Here is a 26,416-nt window from a genome sequence, read left to right on the forward strand (position 1 = left end):
AAACGGCTGAGCAGAGGAGTTGCTGTGGGCTTAAATCTAGTCACTTCCTGTCGCTGGTATTTAACTGAACATGTGTATTATATGATATGAGGGGAGAGTTACTCTCCTGCATGTACGCCTAAAACTCAAACATGGCAGTTGATTTGGCAGATACAGCATTCTGGGTCCTGATTGCTGCCCCAATCAGTCTGTCCTGTCCCAGTTCTCTCCTCCAACTCTCCCTCTATCTCTGTTTTTCCCCCTCTCTGACACATACAGTATAACTGCCTCTAAAGCTCCTGGATCGTCAGAGCACAGGTGCAGGACTGCGGGGCTACAGCCCAAAGGCCCTGGATGCTGAAACAGGAGAGGCGAGCCGGCACACATGCAGAATTACAACACCTCCATTTCTCACACTGACATAATCCCCGTGTTTTATTTGTCCCCTTGTAATTCTTTTTATATCTTGGGCTTATGTTCTTTGGCATCCGTTCAATCCCAGCCTCGGGACACAGGGCTCTACCGGGCCCATATGTGTGCCTTGCTCCAGTTAACGCATATTAGTTCCTTTGTAACTGTGACTAAACTGGCACGTCTCAGCTGGGAGATGTGCCGGCTTTGACTGACAGGCCATGTCTGGATCCTGTACTTTGAGTCTCACGCAGACTTGTCAAACACGGGCTCTGTCAAAGCATCCCTCACTCTGCTGTCAAGCACAGGAGCCATGGAGAGCTGCAAAGGGTTCGCAGCTCTGACCACATGTTTCTTAATTGCCTTACTTTCTATATATGTGTGTGAGTGTGTGTGTTCCCCAGTATTACTTTTACCCAAGCTGAGTCTCAGAGGCATGTTGCTGGCATGTTCCTTCTTTTCCTCAGTAGCGAAAATCCTAAGGGGAAAAAAAAAAAAAGCAAAACATTTTTCATGCTTGCGTTTTGGCAAGATTGCCTGTGAGAGAAAAAAGGGAGACTTGTATACCCTGATCAGATCAGTCACTAAAATTACATCGAGAAAGCTTTTCCAATAACAGCTTGATATTAGGACTTCAGTGCGGTGTTGATGTATGTTGTCGGCGAAGAAAATCTGTTAAGTCTGTGCCATGTGATGCCAACAGTCTTAAATATTGTTTTCACAACTGTGCAAGCTAATTACCTTTAATTTTTCATCTGTGCTCCAAGGGTTGTAAGAGACTGTGATTAGTGATTCATTACTTCTCATTACCTGGCCTGTCAAACTGTTTCCTTTACTTATTCAGGCTGATTAGCTGAACATGCCCGCCTCTCTCAATGAGGCTGTGAAAGAGACCTCAAACATGGACTGCAGATAAGCAACTGTAAATAGTGATAATGATGAGGGGATAAGGATGAGGGGATGAGAGTGACGAGAAGGTAAAGAAGAAGAAAAATGAAGAAGCTGGTGATCATTTCTATGATGGACATAAAGAAAAACAAATGATAGAAAGACTGGTTGGACAGAACAATATTTGTAGCCAATTAGCGTGTCAAAAGTTTACTTTCAAATCAAAATTTCACGTGACACCAATTAAAAATGAAAAAATTCTGATCTTAGACAAAGATAAACCCCACATTGACAGTCTGTGACATGGCATGCCTGCCTTTTCTCCAGAGAAGGGTTATTTATAGGTGTCAGAGAATGAGGATTGATTTACTGCAGGTAAACAGGATGTCATTCTAAGCAAAAGGTCAAGGTGAGCCAAAGCTTAGTGGATAAAATACAGGAATTTCTGTATTTCACTTGTCTGTGAGGCCAATCAGGTTGCGAAGGCAGAACTTGATAAAATGCGAACTGCCTTTGTAGATAAAGCTGTATTTGATGATACGATGAGTCCTTGAGCAAATAAAAAACACTGCGAATTATGAAAGAACAGGGCTGCACACTGGAAAGATGAGCCCTTACAAAGCAGCAAAAAGCCTGAGTATGACATTGACTATGGTAGTGAGACGTTAACTAAAACATTCATCACCATTAGAGGTAATTAACAAACTTCTCCAGCATTAATTAAAGGGCCCTGCTTTAAGGGAAACTGCGCTTAATTAGGAGGTTTGACAGGATGAGGCCTTAGGGATGATCCATATCCAGAGGGCTGTTGGAGGGGTACAAGTGACAGAATTTCTCTAAAGCTCTGAGTTTTTGAAGCATTTCTTCCTCTACCCGCAAAACTCTGTGCCCTTGGTCAACTGAGAAGATGGTCTGGTCTGGTCTGATCTGGCTTGGCATGGCTCTGGAAGTATTGACAGAAATGACAGGCCTCCGATTAGCCAGTCAGCTGGAGGCCCAGACCTTGTCACCTGTCAGGTAGAGAGATGAAGGGTGACTGAGCAGAGGAGGAGGAAGAAGGCAGAGAGAGAAGCTTGCAGGAAAAAAAGAGGAGAAAAAGGATTGGTGACAGTGGCATTAAGGGCTGACGGGGTACGAACAAATACAAGAAGCTGTGATAAAAACCACATGTATATCAGGCCCAAGTCACCTGCAGAAGTGTTTGCAAAGCACTCCTTTCCAAAAACCAGAGGGTTTGAGGATGACAAATGTGTACCCAAAGAATCTGTGATTGGATCGGGGATTAAGGGGCTGCCGTGTCTCTGAAGGGAAACAGGCAGGAGACAGACAGAGAGTGGAAGAAAGAGAAAGAGATGGAAGGGAAGGGAAGGGTGGAAGGAGGACAGCAAACGAATGTCAGACTGCCCAGGCAGGGAGACAGAGTGGCGGAGTGGGTGGGCTTTGACAGACACATCTCACACAGGCTGACAGCTCCGTCAATAGCCCCAGGATGGCCGCCCTGATTGACAGCTAGCAGGTGGCGCATGAATGGAGTTGTCAGGTTGACTGTCAGTCAAAGTCACATCGCTGTGGCTACAAGGGCCCGGCTGAACAGGCACACAGCTGCCCAAGGTGATCTCTGGGTGTACAGGCAGACTGTTGGCACGGGAGGCTGAGGCAGCCCGGATCATGCTAAAATTACCACGCATGGCACACAATAGCCATGTTGATTGGGCCTATTTTACACTAGTGGACAAATCACACACACACTCGAGTAGTTCAACAAAATTTCAAAAAAAGTAGAGAAAAAAAGGGATTTGAATGTACTATCAATGAATCTCTGCAGTTTTTCCATTTCCTTGGTTCCTCTTAATTGAGCATTGTTCCAGCACGAGGGCATGAAGCATAGGAGTTAATGGGCAATAATTATATGTGAGAGAGGCTTTCTCCCTGGAGTGGAATCCAGAACAAATGGAAGCTCCGATGTGCAACATTCTACTTCATTACATCTGCCGCGATTACAGCCCGAACATCTGGCACCATATCCTGACAGATAGACAAGACTTCTGGACTGGAAGGGAAATCGAGCGATATTTACAAAAATGTAACACAGGGTATTTACTGGATGAAAGAACAAGAGCTTCGGGCAGGCACGGTACATTCTCCCTATCAGACAAGTGTTGAACTGATAGATGCATGTAAACACAAGTAAATTGTTTGGACACTTTTGACAAAATGGACGGCTCTAAAATACCCTTGCTACACTTTCACATCACAATGGACTTTATTATTATAGGCAGCTTCATTGCTACAGATAAATACATACTGTGGCTCTTCAAGTAAACACTGGAATGTACATCAAGGTTTATTGTTAACTTTTTTTTTTAAACAATCTCAATCATCCTAACCCCTCCGAGGTGACGCTAAAACAATAATAATAACTGTCTGTATCTGTTGTTGCCATGACAACATCAAGTCCCACAGAGCGATGTCATGCCGATCTGGTCCCTCCCTGGCGCACGATTGTCTCCCGTGATGCTTGGGGGCAATCTTGAAGGCCTCTGGGGCGTGTGTGAGCGCCGGAGGCGGCGGTCTGGGTAGAGGCTGTTGTCAAAGGGCTTACGGTGGACACAGAGGACATGGGTCTTCAGGTTGCCCTTCTGGGAGGCGCTGTAGGGGCAGTATCTGCACTGGAATGGCTTTCGAGCTGGAAAAGAAAAAGAAAAACAGAAATCCAAATTGAGAAGCCAAACTTAACACAAATGCTGATATAGTTTGTAGTAATTTAACCTCTGCAGGCTCTGCCAAATGTAGCAATATAAGTCAAAAGTAAATCATTGAGCATCAGCTTCCATTGGATGACTTTTGAGATTATATCATTTGACAGTTTATACTGCTTGCTTGCACTCAAACCTTGTCCCAACTCTACTTTGTGAGCCAATCAAATCAAAGCAAACCAGTGGATCTGGCTCTAGACAAAACTTCTCTGAATATTTCATACTGTACTGCTTCTTGTTTATGATATAAGCTTTGTGAAAATGAGCAGGGTGTGATTGAAATGTATGTTATAATTCTGGATACTAAATATAATTTTTGGCAGGTCATTTTTCCAGTATTCTGGACCAGATGTTGGCAGGTGAGAAGATACAATTTTGACATCGAGGCTCTGACATGCCAGAGGGGGAAACCAAGACCACACTTACATTTAGAGTTTACACGTTTCAATGGGGTTCAAGCAAGTTTCTGATTAGTTATGGCGTGCCACAGTCACTGTGGTTTTGTAGAAAAATGTTTAAAAAAATGATTAGCACTTTATAACACCACAACTTTACCAAAACACTGTGACAAATCATAGGCTGACTGGTTTTTACAAAAAAGGGCAGCAAGTTCTAATTCATTGTAACATATTTCCTGCTCACAACACAAATACACGCACACACATACACACACACACACACACACAGACAAATAAACACACGCACAAGTGTTGAGTTGAGGAATGACAGACGTCTGCAGCTGGGAGGCAAGGCATGCCAAAACTTCCTGTCTGTCCCCCTCTTTAGCGGCCGCTACATAACTCCACTACAAACGCTGTGAACCTACATGACACAGCACACAGTGTACCTTTAAGATACAAACAACAAAGCAAAACGTTAATAGCTTCCAGAAGTTTATCTGACCTTAATAAAAAAAATCAGTATGACACCAAAGCCTTAAGGTGTTGCTAAGATCAAAACCAAAACTGCACTGGGTGACTCATTTACCTTTCTACCTAGACAGCCATGTGTCCTTGTTCACTGCCGTGCTATTTTTGAGATGTTACCTCATATAATGACTTTCTCTTTTCCCCTCTGTCTAACACTTCAATGTGTTTTTCTGTGATTCATAGTTACAGTAAACCATTATGTGCTGATGTCATTTGACATCACTTCCCAAAAACTGAGGGCTGTCTCAGCCTTTTCACCCCGCCCTCGCCTCTTCCTCTCTATCATGCTCCTCATCAGAGCCGAGACAGCTGCACGGAGCTGAACGCTCACTTTCACATCTACATAAAAAAGGTGTTTTTTGGGGGGGGAAGTGGGAAAATTCACAGAAGGTGTGAGCAATAAAAGGTAATGCTCCATCTGTTGGTGTATAATAACCTGATGGCCGTAAAGGACACACACACACACACATATTCACACACTAGTCAGCGAGAGGATAAGGCCTGACACATCTGAATATCATCAGAATGGCACAGAGGGTTTTGTGTGTTTGTGTGTATGTGCATGACGGGGAGGAGGGGGGAGCTGTCTGGAAGGAACAATAGTAAAAGAAAAGCTTTGTCAAAATCCAGGTACACAGAGCAGTTTGTGGCGTGTGTTCAACTCCACCTGACTCACTTCAACTTATCCGAGCCTCAATCAATGACAGTGGAAAAACAGGAAATGGGGGTGGACAGCAAAAGGAAAAAAAACGCTCTGATTCAGTGTATGTCTTAAAGTCACTTGTTGAAACTTTAATGCTGCTTCCTTTTAAAATTAAAGTTTTTAAAGTTGCAGTCTTGCACATACAGAACTGTAAAACTGTCACCTCACTTTCCCAAATTTCACACATCTACTGTGACTTGAGTGACGGAACAGATTTCCCTCAATCTTGTTAAAATCTTGCAAATGCAGTCAGATGATGTGAACAACCCTGTAGCCTATTATGCTTTCATAAAGTCAGTTAATAATAAGCCAAAAGGTCTCGCGTCTACATCAGGCAGTTGTTGCCCTGCTTGTCTTCCCTTCACTGCCTCTCTATCGCCTTTCTTTCTCTCCTTCCTGGGTCTGCCGTTCTTTCTTCCTCCCACCAGAGGAGAGGGGAGGTCCAAGAGAGGGCAACCTCCAAATAAGTTCCATTAATCACAGGCCAGAGTCTAATGTAACTAATATTTTACAATTAGAGGAGACAGCAGTGGGCTCAGAGCCATCCATCTCTTCACCACATGATCCTCCATTCATAGGCTGCTCTAGCCACAGCTTAAAACCAGCCGCACACTCGCACACATACACACAGAGTACATGCACACCTATACAAGTACACATGCACGGATGCACAAATAGGCTGGACAGGAAATGAGAGGGGAGGGATTGTGTGGTGTTGAAAGAAACATAGATGATATGCCAATAGTAAAAGAAAAACAGAATGAGTGATTACTGACTTTGACTCTGTAGAGTACTGACCTTGGACTGTATTAAAGGTTAATTCCAATTTACAACAACTTAGATCATCTTTCAGTAGTTTAAGCCATTGTTATGTTTGTTATAATAACACTCTTACTACCAAATAATGGCTGAGATCTGGGAACCCGTCGACATTACTACAACAAAGCCAGACAGGGCAAGAGAGATGATCATATGATCAGACTTGACCACTTTATTTGCCAGTAAAACAGAAAAAAACTTTAACTAACCCGAGGGTTTGTTGAAAACCTGAATGATCATTTAAAACTTATGTTTACCTCAGACTTATATACGTAACTCCCTTCAAAATCACAACTTTTTGCTCTTTTACACTTCTATTTTGTACGAAATAAACAAACAAAATGTCATGTGTCAAGGGAGTTTTAGAGGAGCTGGTAGGTGGATTTCTAACCTTTGGACAGAGCCAAGCTAGCTATTTCCCCCTCCAGTTTCCAGTCACGGTGCTACGCTAAGACAACTGGCTGTAGCTTCATATTTACGGACATACATAGAGAATAGCATAAGCGGATTTCCAAAAATGTCAAACTGTTCCTTTTGCAAACTTGCAATAATAGGGTGTCCATTGCTACTAAAAGTTGGCATTAAACGTCTACACTGACTTGTAGTAGTTATGTATTCTTTAGTTAGATATTTACTTATTTAAATCACAACTTTGCCAATTTTATGCTTTTGTTTCTTGTTCTTGAACAGTTTGTGTTTAGTCAACAGTTAAAACTGAGAACTTTGGCTTCTTTTGTTTGTATTTCTAAAGTTTTCTTCTGTTATTAGCATTGACACTCATATATTGCATATTTGCATATTTGTGTGAAGTTGTACCCATTTATATGTTTGCACCTGCATGCATGCATTCATGTGTGTTTGTGTGTGTGTGTGTGTGTGTGCGGTGAGAGTGTGTTATGTGAGATAATGACCATGATGACAGTGGCAGGGCCGACGGGGGCCAGAGGAGCTGAATGGTGACGGATGACACAGGGCTGAGCTCTGATGGCACACAGACAGTGAGTGATGACTGCACATCCTTCCCAGTGCTCCACCCTTCATTATCTCTATGGGGAGAAGCACGGCACAAAGGCAGGCCGCGCTGCCCTCTCGCTGCCCTCAAACGACATCTGCTCATGGAGACATCCGCACTACTGCTCCTCTTTCACCTCGCTGTCGCTCCATCCATCTCCATCTATGGTGATCTTTCTCTCTCTCCTTTTCTCTCCCTTTTCTCTCGCTCTCTTGTCACCCTCTCCGCGGAGGGTATACAGAGGTCAGACAATGAGATAATGACTCACCCCTTTCAACCTTTCAAATCAGTGCCTTTTCTTTCTCTCTGTCATCCGTGTTCTTTCATTCATAATCCTTTCTTTATGGATCTTCTCATATTCACTTGTTCTCATACGTCTGAGAGGCCTGATCTCATGTCAGATCATAATGGTTTAGTTAACTGGTTAACTGGTTTAAAGTTAGATAATCCTCTAAACCTCATGGTGCTACATGACTCTACTATCAAACATAGTTGTCCTAATTGTGTCTATGAAATATGAATACATGCCGTAATACCTGGTGCAGACATTTATAAGCTTCACAGCATCTTAGAGTGGTAAATGTTGCCATCTAGTGGTTTCATCAAAGCAGTGCAGTGAAGAGAGATGCTGTTTAAAACACAAGGGAAGGCTCAGTGAGACTAATGAGCATGCAGACAGGTTCAACCAGAGGTCACCATCTGGCCAATTACCACTGCTGGCACATTGGAGCCGACCTGAACTGTCATCACAAACACATCACTCCATGTCCAAACTGCCCGGCAATATGTCACCATGCCACTCGACGTGCCATACAGTATGGAGAGGATGGGGGCAACAGGAGACAGCCCCATGACAAAGCCACCTGGTCAGCACTGCAGACAGGACAGGCTGCTGGGCCACCTGCTTAGCTCAGTTTTAGAGGACACTCAACGGACTCTCAATGTCAGCTACCCATCTCAGTGTCCCGTTTGACTGACAGGTGTTTATTGTGTCTTTGACATCTACTTCCTCAGGGAGAGAAAAAAAAATATGGATGATCAAACTACAGCAAACAAAAGGCAAGGGATGCTTGAAATAACTCATTGCAGCTACTAGTGCATTGATGAGATTGCTGAAACCCCCCGCCCCCCCCAAAAAAAGCTGTGGCTATGATATGCTGCTTCTTTGGAAAAGAGATGGTTGATTGATTGCTGCCATTGTTCTTATATTTTTGAAGGAATTTGTAACATGAGGTTTGCTCACAGGCAAATCAAAACTGCCAGATTTTCTAAATCCTATCAATTTTTTTTAATCCAAATGGCATTAAATGCAATAAAAGAAAGAAAGAAAAATTAACAGTGTGACAGCTACGACAGGAGTTGAAGGGGAGGGGTGCTTTTCGGCATATTATAATAACCATCTGTACAATCAAATAGAAAACTACATCTTGCTGTTAGAATCATAAAGAAAGGGAACAGATGTTAATCCCTAATGGAGTTGACAGGCACTTTCCTGTCTTTCACATGAACATATTGAGTTTCTGAATAAGAGGGGGATCAGAGGGAAGGTGTATCATGTTGCACTCATAATACATGCATATCAAAGACCCCAGCTGTTGGATTCCCTCTCCTGAGAGACAGCATTATTAAATCTGCACTCAGCAAGCATATCACACCAGCACAAGAGCTTAAGCCTTTCCATCAGTGGGCTCCATTGGCTTGGGCGATTTGTAACCTATCACACAAGGAGATTATATCATCCCTTAAAGTGTAGGGGTAATCAGTGCCACACACCTGTGTCTTCTTTAGCCCTTATTTGAGATCAGTGATAAGATCTGGCAAGGAAAAAAAAAACATAAGTGCTATAAGTATAAGGGAAGTGTGTTGTTCGTAATTGGAATGATTCATTCACACACTCACACTCACTCTTCACACTTCCGCTGTCAGGTGATGAGGGCTGAGATACTGCCAAAAACTTCTTTTGGATTTCTATGGCAGCATCCTTGTGGCTGACAATGTCACACATGCATACAAAACAAACAGTCAGCCACATATATAAAGCATTAAATTAACCAATTGTAATATTGTTATATTCCCCATCAAACCATCTGTGATAATGACATTCAGATGCCATGGAACTGTACAGAGCATCTGAAAGAAGATAACAAGATGAGGAACAACCAGTCTTTGTCCACTAGGTGGCAATATATACTTTCAAAACTGAAGACAGTACTGACAACATCTTGGTAACAGTGACGGCTCCATTTAACATATATGATATATAAGCTCATGCTCACCTGATGCAACATCTTTCTCCATGTTTCCCCCACCGTTCAGGGCGGCTTTTTGTGCACCTGCAGGTGTGCTGCTCAGGCTCCCCTGGGGTCTGAGGAAGGAGAGCAGGCTACCCTGGTGCTGGAGGGGATTGGCCTGTCCTGGAGTCAAATTCTCAAGAGAGGAGATGGGAGAATCAGCCACAGCTCTGCCCCACTGTCCCAGCTTATCGTGCTTCTCTCCAGGACCCTGGAAATCAGCGTTGGCCTGTCCTGTCTCCTCTGGCTCGAGGACACTGTTTTTCAGCATCTTCCACTTGGCTGCGTCATCATTTGCATCCTCCCTCCCTTGCTCGGATTTCTCAAATTCACCTTCACCATCGTGACCCGTGGAGCCTGCATTCTGTGTATTCATCTCTTCTTCTGCTGTTCCCTGCGCCAAAAGGTCACACTGATATGCAGGTTTCACACTGAGTTCAGCTGTGGCATTGGAGTAACTTTGTAGCTGGCGGGTGATGGAGGAGGACAGTCCATTACTAAAAACGCCAGACATTTGCACCAGTACAGCAGGAGACATGGCTGAGTGAGATGTAACAGATTCTGGCCTGACAGACAAATCTAAAGGCTCATACTGGGACTTCCTGGTTTGACCAGATGAAGAGCTGTCTACAACTGGATCTTTGTCAGTGAGGTCGGACTGCTTGTTGGTGAGCAAGGTGTTTTCACTGTGGCTCTCCAGAGCAAGGTAGTGACCTGTAACTGGGCTCCAGTCTTCCCTGGACCTGGGTCTGAGCTTGGGGTTGGGACTGGAGCTGCTGCTGCTGGTGGGCTGCAGTGGCGAGGATAGATCCCTGTTGTTCTGCCAGTGGGGGAAGTGGTAGCGATCCAGATGGAAACTGAGGGAGGCAGTCTGTGCAGCGGTGTAGTCACTGGAGAGTGGACACCTGTAGACTTTCTCACCTAACACAGACAATAACAGCAAAAAACATAATACAATCCAAATCAAATTAGGAAACTATGAGTATATGAGGCATACTGAGCATTTTGTTCTGAGAAAAGTATGTACCATCAACTGTTGTTTACACATGAAAAATGTTGCAATCCCACACCAGGCTGAGCTGAATGATTTAAGCGCTGCCCTGCAGTAAATCAAGCTTGTAATCAGCTTTCAGCTCCAGTGATCCATCATTTTACAGTATGGACGCCACCACCATGTGCAATAAATACACCCAAAGATGTTAACACCAAACAAGATTCTTCCAGAAATAATAAACAGTGAAATTGTAAAGCAACTAGAACAAGGCAGATGTCGCAGACAAGAACCTCATTCCATCAAAACCAGTAAGTGGGTTTCCCAGTCAAAAATAACAAAGTCCAACATGTGAACAGTTCTGATTAACCGCACCATGTACTGTAGCTGAGTTTATTTTTGCTTCATACTTGAAAAATGGCATGTCGAGAGCATAATTCAAAAAGTACAAAGTGTATTATTGTGGAGAATGACAAAGGATATTTTTTCTCCTTTTAGCCTGCGAAAAATATCCATCTGGAAACAAGATTTGATCCTGCTCACCATCACTTTTAATTGCAGGTAATATATAATGTCTGTTTACCTACAGTTTAATCCTTTAGCTATCACAGAAACATCCTCCAGGGTTAAACACACTCCCTGTGACCATTTTGAGTTAGTGATTGTCTGAGACCTCAGCCTTGCACTGTCTTTAAACAGCCCAGCTGTTTCGCTGCCATTCCAATTACAGTAAAAGTCATCCGACGCCATTAAGCCACAAATATTGGCAGTTTATTGCCCAACACTCTCCTGGCATTTGAAGGTCAGGTCATACATTATACTGTGTCTTTTAGGGATGCGTCTGGGATAGGGAGATAAACCCACCACCATTAATTTAATTCTATGCATATTGATGCCTTATTGTTCTTCTTTAATGGACTAATATCTGAGTTACAACAGTGATTCATCCCCGCCAGAGAAATATCAATTTCATACACCTCAAGATCTGACCCTGAGGTAATTCTCAGAGGTAAATCTAAATCTAATGATCTGTAGTTGTTACTTTACTTTGTTTCCAACTTTAATAGAAAAACCCACAATTGTGCGCTGAATGGTAGTAAAGGAAGGCTGTTTTTTAATATTTAAAATTTATAAAACCGTAAAATAACACCCACGTGTTAATTAAATAGAGCTGAACCTAATGAAATTGGAAAGATCACAGCTAAAATGGTAAATTTGTGTCCTTGAACTAAAGACATTCATCCCTGTTTGTACTATATATATATATTTGTGTGTGTGTGTGTGTGTGTGTGTGTGTGTGTGTGTGTGTGTGTGTGTGTGTGGATACAGTGCGTTACAGTATGTTTGATTTAATGTCTGCGTACATTACATGTGCACGGCGACATGCGTGGGTGTGCAAGAACGGGAAAAAGACTTCAACAGTGCCACACCCTTGTCTCCAGTAACAGACAAAAAAAATTCCAAACAGCTTAATGGAACTCTTTCAGACACGCTATATATCTCAATTATTCTGTGGCTTAAATTACGATGACATTACCGGTCAGCTCCAAATGCAGAAAACACATATATCTGACCTCATCTTTCAGCATGGACCTTCCTAAACCCATTTGCCAGCCTACATGAGAGCAGTAAAACAACACAAAGACTGAAGACTCTGCCTTTTTCTCTTCCTTTGGACGGGTGCCATCTTTGTGATTGCCTGGTTCATGCTAACTTAATCAGTTTAAGATTTACTTACAGTGCCGAGGCTCACATTATGTGAGGGGAGTAATTTTAGAGCTTAGATTTATCAACCAAAACTCCAATTACTGCATCATTACAAACCCCAGCCTCTCTCACCTAACACAGAGCATCTAATGAAGTGATGCGTATGAGTTATCCGCCCTTACTGGATGTGCAAGGCGGAGGAAAAAGGTAAATAAATAAATAAATAAATGCCTCAAGTGAGCCGTGTCTTTGGGAAAAGCATGCAGCTGGGCTTGGACAAGTGATTCATTTCATATGGAAATAGGCTTTAAGATTTACAACCATACATCACCGTCAATGCAATCACGGACTCACATACTATATGCTTACACAGGCATTTGGCAGTTATATTGTAGATATCAAAGTCTATATACAGTGGGGCTTTGGAGGGCTCTTTCTATATATGTAATCAAGCACCTGAAATGCAAAACAGTGATACATGGTGGCTGGTTTGGTTTAAGATGAAACAGAGTGAGAGCGAGAGTCACACACAAGACTGGTGAGAAAAACAGGGGCACCAGATGTTCTTTGATGTTTATAATAGCATATATTATTAATATTAATTAGACCACATAGTCAATGACGCATTTGGGACGTTTCCAAGTCAATTAAGCCAAATGGCATTCAGGAGACAGTGGAACAATATTTCAAGGCAGGTGTTCAGAACTCCCTGGGTAAATCTTTTTATCTGCATGCTAGGAAAACAAGCATTTTGAGCTTAATTTGAGCCTCATATCTGCAATAATAATTAAAAAGAGGATTAAAAGACAGAAGTGAGAGGGAGACAGAAAAGCCAACAGGTAATCAGTTTAGACAAACCAGTCATACCAACTCTGATCTCTGAATAAGAGCTGAATTTGTTAAGCTCGACACAGCACTGAGTCAGATAAGGAGCCGTTTAGTTAAAAGATGCTTTTACTGTCAGCAATCACAGAGAAAAGACTGATGTAACAGGAACAGCCGAATGAAAAGTGCTTTATCTGTGTTTCTGGGTAAACCACTGCTCAAATGACCGTCAAGAGTTTCACAGACTCTTATCATTTCAGGCTCTCTCGGCTGTTACAGTAAAAGCAGTGCAAAAGCAGGGAATAAGGGACAAAACACATGTGGGGACAACATCATTACATGGTGTCTGCTCATTGACCTTGAGGTTAAGAGTATTGAATGGGCCTAATTAATAACTGTCAGGGCATTTTATGTTTGTTAGGCATGTTTTTATTCAGAGCTGCAATGTAACTGGTCCAATGTAGGTCAGAGGCCTGAAGCATGCACCCTTCATTAGTTTATCATTTTAAGAGGAGTCGTTATTCTTAATCTCAGATTATAATTAAAGTCAAAGTGCATTTTCAAATCTGTCCTGATTAGATATTGAGAGAAGTAATTTGTAACACACGCCTCCTATTTAAAACCAGAGCGTGATCTCTAATTTAAGATGCTGGGTCTTTGTAGTTAAAAATCTAAATCCGGCACTGTATCTGAATGTATCAAGCAAAGGAGCCGTCTCTCACTCTGACAGCCATGACTGTACTATATTTGCTATCCATATTGAGAACATCAATAACTTCATGACCACCATAGGCTGACTATGAATAATGCAGCCAGTAATTCTGGACTAATCAATGTTCCTCAAGCTGAACATCTGGCAGTGGTAATTCTTCCTCAGCATCTCCGCTCTCCTGAATTAGAAAACACTCTCTCTCTCTCTCTCTCCCTCCACGTCCAACCATCGAGACAGACAGACTTGATCAGTTACAACCCCCCACCTCTGAAAAAACTTATCCCTGTTATTAAACCCTCATCAAGTGGTGCGTGTTCTCCATATGTGTAGGATTTACCTATCTGTCCCGTAGCAGACCTGTGTGTTGAGCCAGGGCCAGCAGTGTGTGATTGTGTTAATTAATCTGTCATTGTGAGCGCAGGGAGCAGCTGCAGAGGTCTCTGGGATATATTGTCAGAGCTAAACAATGCGGTGCTAAGCCCCCAGAGTGAGTCTACCATTACACAGGACTAAGAACAGAGAAGAGAGGAGGAGAGGGGGAGAGAGAGCCTGCCGGATCCATCATTGACTAAAGCAATGACGCCTGACCTTTACAATGAATTAGTTTCCATGCTTAATATTGACTGAAATTAGAGTCTGATACTGAATGTGCCATCCCAGAACTGTGTGCACTCAAATCCTAAGCTAGCCAGCTATCATAAATGTTTCTGGAAGTGACACCGTATGGTCTTGGAGATAGGGGAGAAGAGGGAAAGTAAAAACAACAGAGCTTGAATATGTTTCTTAAAGAGCAACCAGAGAGGGATTTGGCCATAAAACGCGAGCATTTACATGTAAATATGCAGATACCAGTATGTGTGTACAATATGGAAACAAAACATCTAATGAGATTAGACCTGATCCATTTATCTCTGCTACACGGACATCATTTAAGAGGATACTGGATCAAATCCCGCAAGAGCGCATCAGACTTAGATGCACATAACAGCAGTACTCCAGCGCTTGAGGAAAATAACCATAGTCACAGGCTAAGAGGAAGCAGGACAAAGTTTGGATTTATTTTTCCTCTGTTCTCTTAACATCGCTGTTATAGCAGTAATTTAGGCTCATGATAACATGTTAGCAGGATGCCATGACAAGAAAGGCATTTACCCAGAGAGCCGAATCATCCAAATCACCAGGTGGAACAGAAGACTATCAATAAAAATACCAGGTGGTAGATCAAATCATAAAAATCACTGGGTGGTATATATCAAATCATTAAAAACACCAGATGGCATGCATTAACATCTTGTGCCCCCGTAGGCAAGGGGTGGGGATGTGACGGATATAAAATAGAGGGTACTAATTATCCCTACAATTCAACATGATGCCATTATCTTTAAAAGGAAGACAAAGTCCTTGTGGATGACAGTAATATCTGTGGTGGTGTTGCTGACCCTGCACTTGATGTCCACCTACACTAAGTGGGAAGAAAGATGAAGCCACAGCTGTCACTTACTGTAGCTATTATATTTTGAAAAAAGAAAACATATATAAAAGATTATGAGATGCATTAATTTGATCATTTGTTACATCTACATGTGATATCTGAAGCTTTTTAATGTGCTGTAATTATGTCTGTTTGTGGGTCTACAATAGCCCAAACTCATATAGATTCTCATACTAGAAACATGTAATCATGCTGAATAAACCAACAAAATATTGAAGGGGTACTCCAGCGATTCAGTACTCAATTCCTTAAAGTTGTGATACTTGCCTGAGACTTTAAAAAAAGAATGGTAAGAGTGTCACGGCTAAGACACGTACCACAGAAACTGAAACATCCCTGGTCCGAATCCATCCCCCTCTTTGTCTCTCCCCACATTTTCAACCAGCATCTCTACTTTATACTGTCAATTACAGTATAAAGCATAATTAAATGTTTAAAAAAGAATGTTAATGCAAAATCAAAGCTGCAGAGCCCAAAATGTTCTGACTTTTAGTTCCCGAGTAGGATTAAGCTTGAAAAACCAAAACCAATAAAATCCAACTGGATAGTGTCATTCATTAGACCCTTCCAAGCCTCTCTCCAGAGACATTATAAAACTGTGTTAACTGGTACTGTACTAAGTAGTACTCCTTAGGTCGAGTAAACTGAATTTAATGTGTAAAATCGGTGGAGTGCCCCTTTTAACAAAATCTTACAATAGCCTTTAGTTACCTGTAGCTGGAGAAGAGGATTGTGGTTGACGGTCCAGGGCACTGCCAGAGTGGGAGCTCCCGGTCTCTGTGATGATCTCTGTTGGCCCATGATGACTCAGGCTGCCTGGGCTGCTGGGTCTGCTGATGTTGTTGGCGTCCGGGTCACCGAGACATACTTTCCCATCATCTGCAGGGAGGCATCTCTCAGGCAGGTAGGAGGAGCGCTGCTGCTGCTGGTCTTTAGGATTGAACATTGGCTGCTCAACAGGCAGCCCTGGTGTCATGATCTGCCAGCCTGGGTAGCTGCTGCTGCTGTTTAGTGTATCTCTGTTGGAGATGACTTTCTGCAGATATTCCAGACTAGTGGAGTTCAGTGGAGGGTGGAGATGATTTAAGCCCAACAAAGATGAGCTCTCTGCATCAGTCAGAGGGCCCGGACCTGAGGAAATCATCCTCCCTAACATCTCCCTAACCTTCATGTCAACACCTGCTGTGGCAAGTATCTGGTGATAATCTGTCTGGTTAGCTCTCTCAGCTGTGAGGAACCGATTGTGAATACGGGAGATGTACTGTGAGTAGAGGTTGCTCTGATGGTCTTGGGTTAGATTACTCATGTTTACAGAGGTGTTGTGCTCAGCAGGGAGATTACTCTTAGCAGCCAGCTTGTTGAGGTGGACCTTCATGTGGTTCTTGAGAAACCAGGGCTCTTTGAAACGACGGCCGCAGATTTGACAGCAGTGCTCAAAAGAGTCCTTGTGTTTTCTCATGTGACCCTTGAGGAACCAGGCCTGACTAAAGGTCTGGCCACACACCTCGCAGGGGAATTCACCAGCGGGTTTCCCCTTATCACTGGCCCCCAACGTAGGCTTCTGTCCTGGGCCTGAATCAGCAGTTATATGTGTCATCTCAACATGGCCAATGAGCTCCTCTTCTTGTGAGGCTGCAAACTCACACAAGGTGCACTTGTAGGGTTTGTGCAGGATCCGGATGTGGCGCTCAAGCTCCTGCTGTTTCCTGAACTTCCCCTTACAGAATGAGCATCTGAAACCTGTGGGTGGGGGCTGGATGGGCTCATCATGGATGGTAGTCACGTCAGGGGATGTGGATGTTTGTGGCTGGCTCTCTACAGCGACTGAGTTGTTTAAGAACTGGTTGTGTGTCGGGGGCGGTTGTGGCTTTTGAAGTTGGGTTATATTAGATGTTTGCTGAAGGCCAACATGACTGGCACGCATGTGCCTGTCCCTTAGAATCGCCCTCTCCTCAAGCTCGTGAAGCAACCTGTTCTCCTCCCTGATCCTCCCGCGGCCTTTGCCCAGAATGCCTTGCTTGTGAGTACGGAGGTGTATCTTCAGGTTGCCTTTCTGTGCAGCCCTGTGGTCACAGTATGGGCACTTGAAGGGCTTCTCGCCAGTGTGTGTGCGCATGTGAAGGGAAAGAATGCTATTGAAGCGGAAGCGCTTTCCACACAACGGGCAAGGATACTTCCTGTTCTTGCGGTTGTCATCCTGCGCAGAATTTACCTGGGATACGATGCTTTGATTGGTAACCCTCAAGAACTGGGATAGCTCCACTCTCCCATTCATACTGCTGAGAATCCTTGGATCCATGATTTGATTGGCCAGAAGCGCCATCTGGCTCCTAATTGGGTGGGTGGATGGGGTAATGAAGCTGTCCTTTCAGGGACTGGCCGATGTTACAGTATGGTGGTCAGGGGTGTCTATCCGGGACAGTCCGGAGGTTAGCAGTAAACTGTATGCTGACTGTTTACACTTATTCAGTTGAAACAGGATGTGGATTCATGCTGTTCAGATGAAATGTCTGTTTGTTGTAGCTCAGACCTACAGAGAGAACAAAGAGAACATTAAGCGCATTCAAATTCTCCCAAAACAAAGAAAGTATTCAAATACATTACTATCTAGTTTGAAAATCACAAGAACAGATGAGTAAAATGTCAGTACGGTTATGTGCTGTCAATTAAATGTGTAAATTTGTACTTTTGCAACTGATGTATAATGCCAGTGATGCACCACAAATAGGTCAGGAAATAGAGCAAAGCAGGTTCTGACTCTCCTCATCCTGTTTTAAGTATACCTGTGGTTTTAGATTATTGTTGGAGACCGTAAAAATGCTGATTAAGTATAACCACAAAGGCTTCCTCAACAAATATCTCATCTTTACTAAAGGGTAAGGTGAAAATCTTTGTCTTGATCTCATTTTCTACTGACACACAATACTAAGGCAGCACAAACATCAAAGACTGTCTACTTCTACTTGCCCTTCCTTTGCATTTCACAAATCTCTGAAAAGCTTAAAAAAAAAAAAAGATTAAAGTATGAGAGTTAAGCTTTTTCAGCAGGTCTATTGCATATTTGAATAAAACCTTTACTAGGATAATTATGTCACAGGAGTACTAAGGAAAATAAACAACTTAATGATGCAAAAATGCAAACTAAAGTTAAAGGAAAAATATCCAAATGGAAAGCTAAAATATGCTTCACTTTTCCCCTGCCTCTCTTTTTTTTGATTCAACTGTAGCAGCAAAACAAAGCTTCAAATTCACATTGTGCTACAATGATAGAGGTCACATAAGCGAGCCCTGCACAGCTCTAGAGCAGCACCAAAGGGCACAGAACAAAGCCGGCACTGTCCACACTGAATTAACACAGGCTTACATCATCCTGGACTGCAGCCTCAGTCAGTCATGAAAATGATGTACACAAAACCACACAGATAAAGAGCTGGCAGGCCAGGAGCAGTGGTTGGTGTGAGCAGTGTGTCTGCTCTCAAAATCAATGTAACCATATGGACCTGACCTAATCATATCTGACAAGAAACAAAAGGGAGTAAATTATATGAAAATGCACCAGATCCACTTCATATTTCTTAACCTGGAATTCCTTTGTGGTCATGCCAGAACGGGGGTGGGAGGGGGTGGTTGTTCCCCCCACCTCCCACCCACTTTCAAGGATTACGGTAATTTGAACTATTATTGCATTTGCCTCTATTAATGTCATTACTGTACTGTAGCCTTGGCTGTGTAATGTGGTACAGTGTATCCAATCTGAAGGCTGCACCCAATCAATAATGATTGATCAAACTCAAGTTCAACTGGCTTTGTGTCTGCAGCCTCTCATGAAATAACTCTGACTACTGCATTACTGTGAGAAATTCACAGGCTCTCTTTCCTACCTGTCTGTCACTTCTAGCTGTAAAAAGAGAGAGAGTGAGAGGGACCCAAACAAAACATTATTTTAAAACCTTATAAAAGAAACTCTTAATTAATGTAAGTGTTGATCTCCCAAACAAAATGTCTGAAAGCGAGTCTCAGCCACCTGCTGCTGCTGCTGCTGCTGCTGCTGCTACTGCTGTCTATGGTCCATAGGTCATGAAAATGCTGTGCACAAAACCACAAAGATAAAGACCGTGACATGTTTGCAGCTATAGCTGGTGTGAGCAGCATTTCTGCTCTGAGCTGAGATCAATGTAAGGATACAGACCTGACCTAATCATATCTGACAGGGAGAAAGTGAGCGAATGATATTAGCATACACTAGATCCACTTCATATTTATTAAAGTGGTATTCCTCTGATTAACTAAGCATAGCAAGACGGCATAAAACCTTCATCGCATGTGTGCGTGTGTGCTTGTGTGCGTGGACTCTGGTTATGTAGGAACTGGTGGAGATGGGAGCGGCGTGCAGGGCCATCAGGTGTTTTCTCTGTCAGAGTGGATTAGGCTATTTTGGTGGAGATTGAGAGAGTGCTTGAGTGTTATTAAGCATCATGTCACAGTAGCGCCTCTTAGGTGTGGCCGCGAGTAGACAAGCAAGGAGCAGGTGTGATGTAGCACAGGCAATAAAGAAAAAAAAAGTGACACATACACATTTAAACCAGCAATGGGAGCTGTGCATTCTGGATGATTTTAGATCTGACAGTATCAAACATTGTTACATTTATTTTTACCGCCGTCAGGTTATGGATTCTGTAAAGTATTTAATCTGTAAGAGGGTGGAGATGTAATATTTTTACTTTGTAGCTGCTGTGTATTGTCAGCTAGGATGGATGGACAATATTGTAAATCCATAGTGAGGTGACACTGAAATGAAACACATGAATCAAATTTATAGATCAGAAGTGCATATTTCTTTTTAACAGCAGTGGCAAAGCATTAATAATCTGTTTGGTTGGTATAAGCAGAAAAAGCCTATGAATGCACCGTAGTAATCCCTCTAATGCAACCTGTATACTAAGAGAATATCTATATATAATTCAAAATCACCCGGGATGACACAAGAACATGACTTTCCAAATTCCTAGAGTTCCCTGACTTCCCAGTCTGCATTTGACAATTTATTCATTATTACAGAGCAGGCTTATGTGCAGACAATCAAAGCCAAGTGCCATGCATTACGCCCCCTGTGTCTCACTTCACCCACCCACCAAATCAGCCAGCCAACTATCCTGTGGACTGCCCTGTCAGAGGACGAAGAGTCTGTACAAGGAAGAGGGCACTGGTAACACAGCTGCCCACCGTGACCCATACAAAAGATAGCACCCATATACTTTCTGACAAGTAGATTAATGAAAGCCTATAGGAGCTTCTCTGTAGGCCCCCCCAAAAGCCTGACGGAGACAGAATAGTCTAACCAGCACCATTCATTACTGCAGGAGTACAGAGCACAGAAAGAGCATACACAGCACTGACAAACTAGCTCCTTGTGAGTAATAGCTAAAGAACTCATAAAGGAATACATACACATTTGTTGTGGCTGCAGTAAATCTATGCCACTCCTTTTACAACTATCAAAAATCTGGCTTCGTCCCTGTAAAAATAAATCTGGCTTGCATGTGGTGCAGTGGTGATGTGCGGTTATTTGGGAGTCAGCTAGTCCACATGTTAAGTGAAAGGAGGCTTTCGATTAATTTTGTTTGTCTCACTCAGTAATGCAGATTAGTGGCCTTGAGTACAACAGAGGGAAAATATGTTCCTCTGGCAATATACTGTCCTAAAAGCTACAGGGTATAGCGACTGCAAGTCAGACTGAAAACAGCAGGCTTGCTTAGCGGTGACCAGATGTGTTTGTACCTGTTCGAGTCATTCAACCATTTTCTTCAAACTTTTCAAGAAAACTTCTTAAATGTCAGTACTTCTAATTCACTCTTAAAGTCAGTGTAAAGGAAAATCAGAGATTACTTTTTAAACACAGTATACATGTTAGAAAATAATTGCTGAAAACGTGAAAAGACTGAACTATCCGGTACTGAATTGTGGAGTTAGAGCGCTGAAATGAAAAAAGGGCCTGAAATGGTGGCTCGATGATGTAGAAGAGTTACTAGCATGTAGGGCTTGACTGATATATCTGTAAAAGGCCAATATTGGCTGACCGATTTATCAGTTTACACCGGATAGTTTTACAAACTTTTACTGAGATTCACTTTGGATAATCTGCTGTTACTGGTGAATGGGGCCATTTTCGGTCAACATTAGTGCTCAAAGAGTTATTTTAAACCCAGCTGAAGCGTTTGTTGACGGGTGGAGCTGCCAGCGGCTTCGGCTTCAGCACCGGCTGTTCTGCTGGGAGGACAGGTAGAATCAACTGATGTGGCGCCAGCAGCAGCCGTCACTGACTGCCACTTCAACTTCAGTACCGGCTGTGCAGCTGGGAGGTCCCCAGCCAGTGGTAGAGCATTTGCCGGGCAGCACTTCACCAAAAGCACTACGTGAGAGGCGACTGCTCCAAGAGTGATGGCCACGATGAAGTCATCAAGGACTTTTCAGCAGAGAAGTAACATTAAGTGCACCGAACTCCATTGAAAAAACACAATTTAACATAACAATGATTGGTGATGGATCGCTTGTCAACTAGTCATTTAAGTTACTTTTACTTTTACTTGTTTCAATTTTTATTGAAACAAGTCCACATTTACCTACAAAGTATGTGCCGAGTTAAACAGTGGTTCCTAACGTTACTTTATTTTTAAAATATCATCCATAATGCTTGCCTTAAACCTACAAACAAGGCCTATTTTAAATTGTGTATTTTTATACAGGAGTTTGGTATGAGCGTTGTTAACTCAGAGGCTGTTCAGTTTCAGCACCTTCAGCAGACACTCTCCCAGCTTTTCAGAGCAGAGAATACTGCTTATTTTAGCACGATTTTGAAAACTAATTTTATAGACTTTGCTATTTTTTTAATTATTCAAATTTAACTGGGTGGTTGATTACACACTTTTCTGTGGTGTGAGAAACTCAGAACACATTTATCATTGCTTTACACAGACTTTAAATAACAAATTGTTTGCATTTGTGCAAAAACTTTAAGTGACTAAGTAAAGTGTGCAAAAAAAGCAAACTTGCAGTATTGTAACCGCATTACAGTGTGTGCATGCCTGTTTGTCATAAATAAACTTTGCATTCATGAGGCTCCTCTGATGCTTTCAATAGCGCTCACACACTGCGCCTGAAGACGAAGGAAATACACACACTGTCCCCTTAACTCTCCCTCATCATACACATACAAAGACACCCATTCTCACATTCTATCTCTCTTTAATACATACACCCATGCACAAGCACACAAACACACGGGCACGTGCGTATAGAATGTATTTTAAATCACTAATGTGTAAACAGTTGCTCTTGTTTGCACAGACCACCTGTTCTTTCTGGACACAAACAAAGCTTTGGCGTGCGATGGGGTGTGTTAACAGTGTGGGGTGCGTAGGGGATGCCTTGCACAAGAGAAACCTATCCACATGGTGTAGGCTGCATCAGATGGTTGGGCCCTGCAGGACAGCAGCCAGCTCCAACAGAACTCACACAGATCTCAAAGAATTGAGCTTCTTCAGTCCGCAACATACTGACATGTTTTGCTTTCTCTAAAAGTACAACTTCCCCTAGTAGAGAAGAAAGGCAGGATTGCCGATGCAAACTCTTGTCGCTATATAATTCAACTTAACAGCACTTCTGCCTGAGTCTGGATGATTTTGTTTTTACATTCATCTGTGACAATGCTCAATATTTGCAGAGCTGCAAAAGAGATGGCAAAAAACGGAGGAGAAACTAGATGCGTCTACTTTCAATTGCTAAAGCACTCGGAGGCACTAAAACAAAAGTCATTAAACGAGTCATCACAAAATCACAGCAGGAGCCTGGTAATGCCACTTACAGTATCTCATTAAGCTATGGCATCTACAGGAAAAAAAAAACTGACAAACAAAGAGCATAATCCAAGGCACATTAACTGGGCTGATAATTCAATGAACTCTCATTTGGCAGCCATCTTGCCCTTGTGATGGTCTTTTTTCAGCCGCAGCAGCGCAGCACAGACCCCTCATGAAGTTCCTCTCTCTCTCGCCCCCAGCTCTCTCTCTCTTTCACACACACACACACACACACACACACACACATATATAATCTTCCGCTCTCTCTCTCTCTCTCTCTCTCTTTCTCGCTCTCTCTCTCTCTCCCGCGCTCTCTAAAACAACAAAACATCCACCATTAGACAACGGGGTACCAGCGTAATTAGAAAATGACTTCCTTTGCAATCCTAGCTAAGTAGTTTACACACTGTAATTACAGGGACAAAATCATCTTTTCATCATTTCACTGATTGAGCTCATCAACCCAGTGGGATCCCAGGACTGTGCTCAGGCAACATCTGGGCTAAGAGAATTAGCCCTTAGTTTAGCGGGCCTTACCATAATACATCCATGGCCCTTACACAGTTGCAAGCAGCGCTGCATGAACACCGGACACACACACACACATTTCCAATTGAGACTGCTTTCGGTTTGGGTTTGGGTGTCTTATCAAGCGGCCCTCGTTAGCCAGCGCGGTAAAAACTGACACATTTCAGTACAACAGGAGAGAATTCAGGAGGAGGGCAAGGTCACTGCACAGTAACTATCTCTATTTCCCACACTTCCAAAAACGCCACAGCATACTTTTACTCCCCTTCAGCTCGCTCCTGAATTGAAGCATTGAAGATTGACCTTGGATGCACGACAACATGCCTTTTCATTGGGAGCTCTGTTTACTCTAATTCTCTGTGTGCCCTGAGCCTTGACTTTCTAACAAACACATGTGGTCCTGGAGTTGAAGGTGAAGTGCTTTTGCTCGTCTCTGTCCTGTGGAAGGCCTCTGCCTCTGTGTGTTGGCAACAGAGGCAAGTGTTTAATGTGGCAGCTGTTAGCCTCGTGGATTTTCACTAATCACTCTCTCCTGATTACTCTGATGAGTGTATGATGCTCTTAAATAATCAACCCGCAATGAAAAAAAAAAAGAAAAATAATTATCATCATCTCCCTAAGTAGTGCAGCTGCACCCGCCCGCAATAATTACAACTAGAACAGGGCGCCTTCTCTCGTCACTTACAACCACTTATTATTAGAGATAACGCTAATTGGTGCAGTGGTGGGCGACAATTCTTCATGGGGTTCATCATAAAAAGCTAAACCTTGAAAGTTATGGCACATTAGAGGTCTTAAAGCCAAGGTATGGTATTAAACATTGCATGCTGAGACGCGCCGATAATCTGAGCCAGGGGAGTAGTAGACGTCCTATCAGTAGCCCCTTGGTTGCCTCGCTGCCTTGCCCTCACTCCACCCTTCCCCCATTTCTGGTATCAGCCTGGCAGACACAATTAACATTTTCATAAAAACAATTCCCTGCCTCCAATAGTCCAATGTAATTTGTTTTCCATCTCTGTTCATTAATCATTGTTTAAATCGGTGAGCCATCCCCTCCACTCTGCCATCTGCACTCAGCTGTGTTACAGATATGACACCTTCCCCCTTAATGGGAGTTGACAGCCAAGAGAGGAGGCCTGTGGAATATAGCTTCCTGCATGTGCACTTCCACCTCACATACTGCCAGCAGGTGAGAGAGGGGTATTTAATGGGTTCTGATTAATCTCAAAGGCAAACAGCATTACACTAAAACATTATACCACATGCAACACGACAGTACAGTACTGTATATACACATAGCCTACTACAGAGCAGTGAGAAAAAATTGCAGCCGCTGTAATAACTAGACCAAAACTCATGCAGACATGCTTTATAACAATGGCGATGCATTCCACATTTTGTCGAAGTTGTCGAGTGTTTTTTTTTTTCTCTCCTCTAGTTAAATTAGTGCAGTGTTCCTACAATATGCTATTGTTTTCCTGGAATTGGGAGCAAGGTTATTAATTATTCACTGTTGTGTTCTCATATGAGGGGGCTATGCTTTTCACTGTATTGCCTCATAGCTCAAATACTTAGGGCCATGGTACTCGGGCAAATTTCATGAGGCAACATCACAGAGATATTATTATCACAAGGCAGACACTTAGGAGATTCAAAGTTTCCTGAAGAGTTTGAATGATTGGAAAGGTTCAGATTTTCTCTGATAAGATTTCAAAGATCCAGGATTTCTGCGGCCCGTGTGAGAAAGACAAATCCAATAACTTTTGCCTCACTTTTTTTTTTTTTCTCTTTCAAGTGATTTTAAGCCTAAGTCCAAATAGCTTAGGTATTTTGGGGGGGGGGGGAAATCCTACTCAATGTGGTGGTAAGTGGGTGCCAAAAAGTTCATCTGGCCTGTTGATTTCAGCATGGATTACAGATATTCAAATCATGTGCCTCATGTTCAAACAAGTGCCTCTATCAGGGGAGAAAGTTGCCAAGCAGAGCTTTGTCATGTAAGCTGTATGAATATATGGCGGCATAATGAGGAAACGGCTGTGACGATACATTTAATACAGTTTCATCCACTCTCCCTCCCTCCGCCTAATTTCCTCTCAATTATGATGATAATTTCAAATCCCCCCCGTGCCCCCCAGTCTCCATACAGGTCATAGTTTTACATTTAAAAAGATGGTGTCACCTGAATACACCCCCCCAAACACACACACACACACTCCCTCTCCCCAATTTCTTTTTTTTTTAAATCAGAAACTGTGTCACAGAAAGCACATGGTCCCAGTTATAAAACGCTTCAGACAAATGCCCCAACTCTTTTTTGGGGTGTTTCTAACAAGGACAGCAGCAGTAGTAGTAAATGATGTGTATATTCAAAGCTGAATATTTCATGTTGATTGATCGTACTGACTGCCACCCACCTGCTCCTCCTCCTGTCCCACCGGAGCTGGCATGAGGAGAATTCAGTAATTGAGAAGAGCAGAGCATGGTCTCTCTTTGCTCACATATGACAGATGGGGCATC

At 42.8% G+C, this 26,416-nt stretch overlaps 1 protein-coding gene across 1 annotated transcript; it reads right to left on the minus strand.

Annotated features, from left to right (window-relative positions):
- Positions 1–1,351: 1,351 nt before the first annotated feature.
- LOC121897360 (zinc finger protein 536-like) lies at positions 1,352–26,346 on the minus strand. Its single transcript, XM_042411779.1, has 4 exons — positions 26,314–26,346; positions 16,227–17,880; positions 9,774–10,709; positions 1,352–3,964 (listed from the first exon to the last, which is right to left on the minus strand). The coding sequence occupies exons 1-4, from the start codon at positions 26,344–26,346 to the stop codon at positions 3,729–3,731; spliced, it is 2,859 nt and encodes a 952-aa protein (XP_042267713.1). The 3' UTR covers positions 1,352–3,728.
- Positions 26,347–26,416: the final 70 nt, after the last annotated feature.

This window comes from Thunnus maccoyii, chromosome 5 (assembly GCF_910596095.1).
Source record: "Thunnus maccoyii chromosome 5, fThuMac1.1, whole genome shotgun sequence".
NCBI lineage: Eukaryota > Metazoa > Chordata > Actinopteri > Scombriformes > Scombridae > Thunnus > Thunnus maccoyii.

Excerpts from the sequence above, each read along its gene's own strand:
- LOC121897360 (XM_042411779.1), bottom strand. The coding sequence starts at position 26,346 with ATGCCAGCTCCGGTGGGACAGGAGGAGGAGCAG. Across the intron at positions 17,881-26,313 it reads TGGGACAGGAGGAGGAGCAG|GACAGCTTCATTACCCCATC; the intron begins GTGGGTGGCAGT and ends AGTCCCTGAAAG. Across the intron at positions 3,965-9,773 it reads GGAGAAAGATGTTGCATCAG|CTCGAAAGCCATTCCAGTGC; the intron begins GTGAGCATGAGC and ends TTTCTTTTCCAG.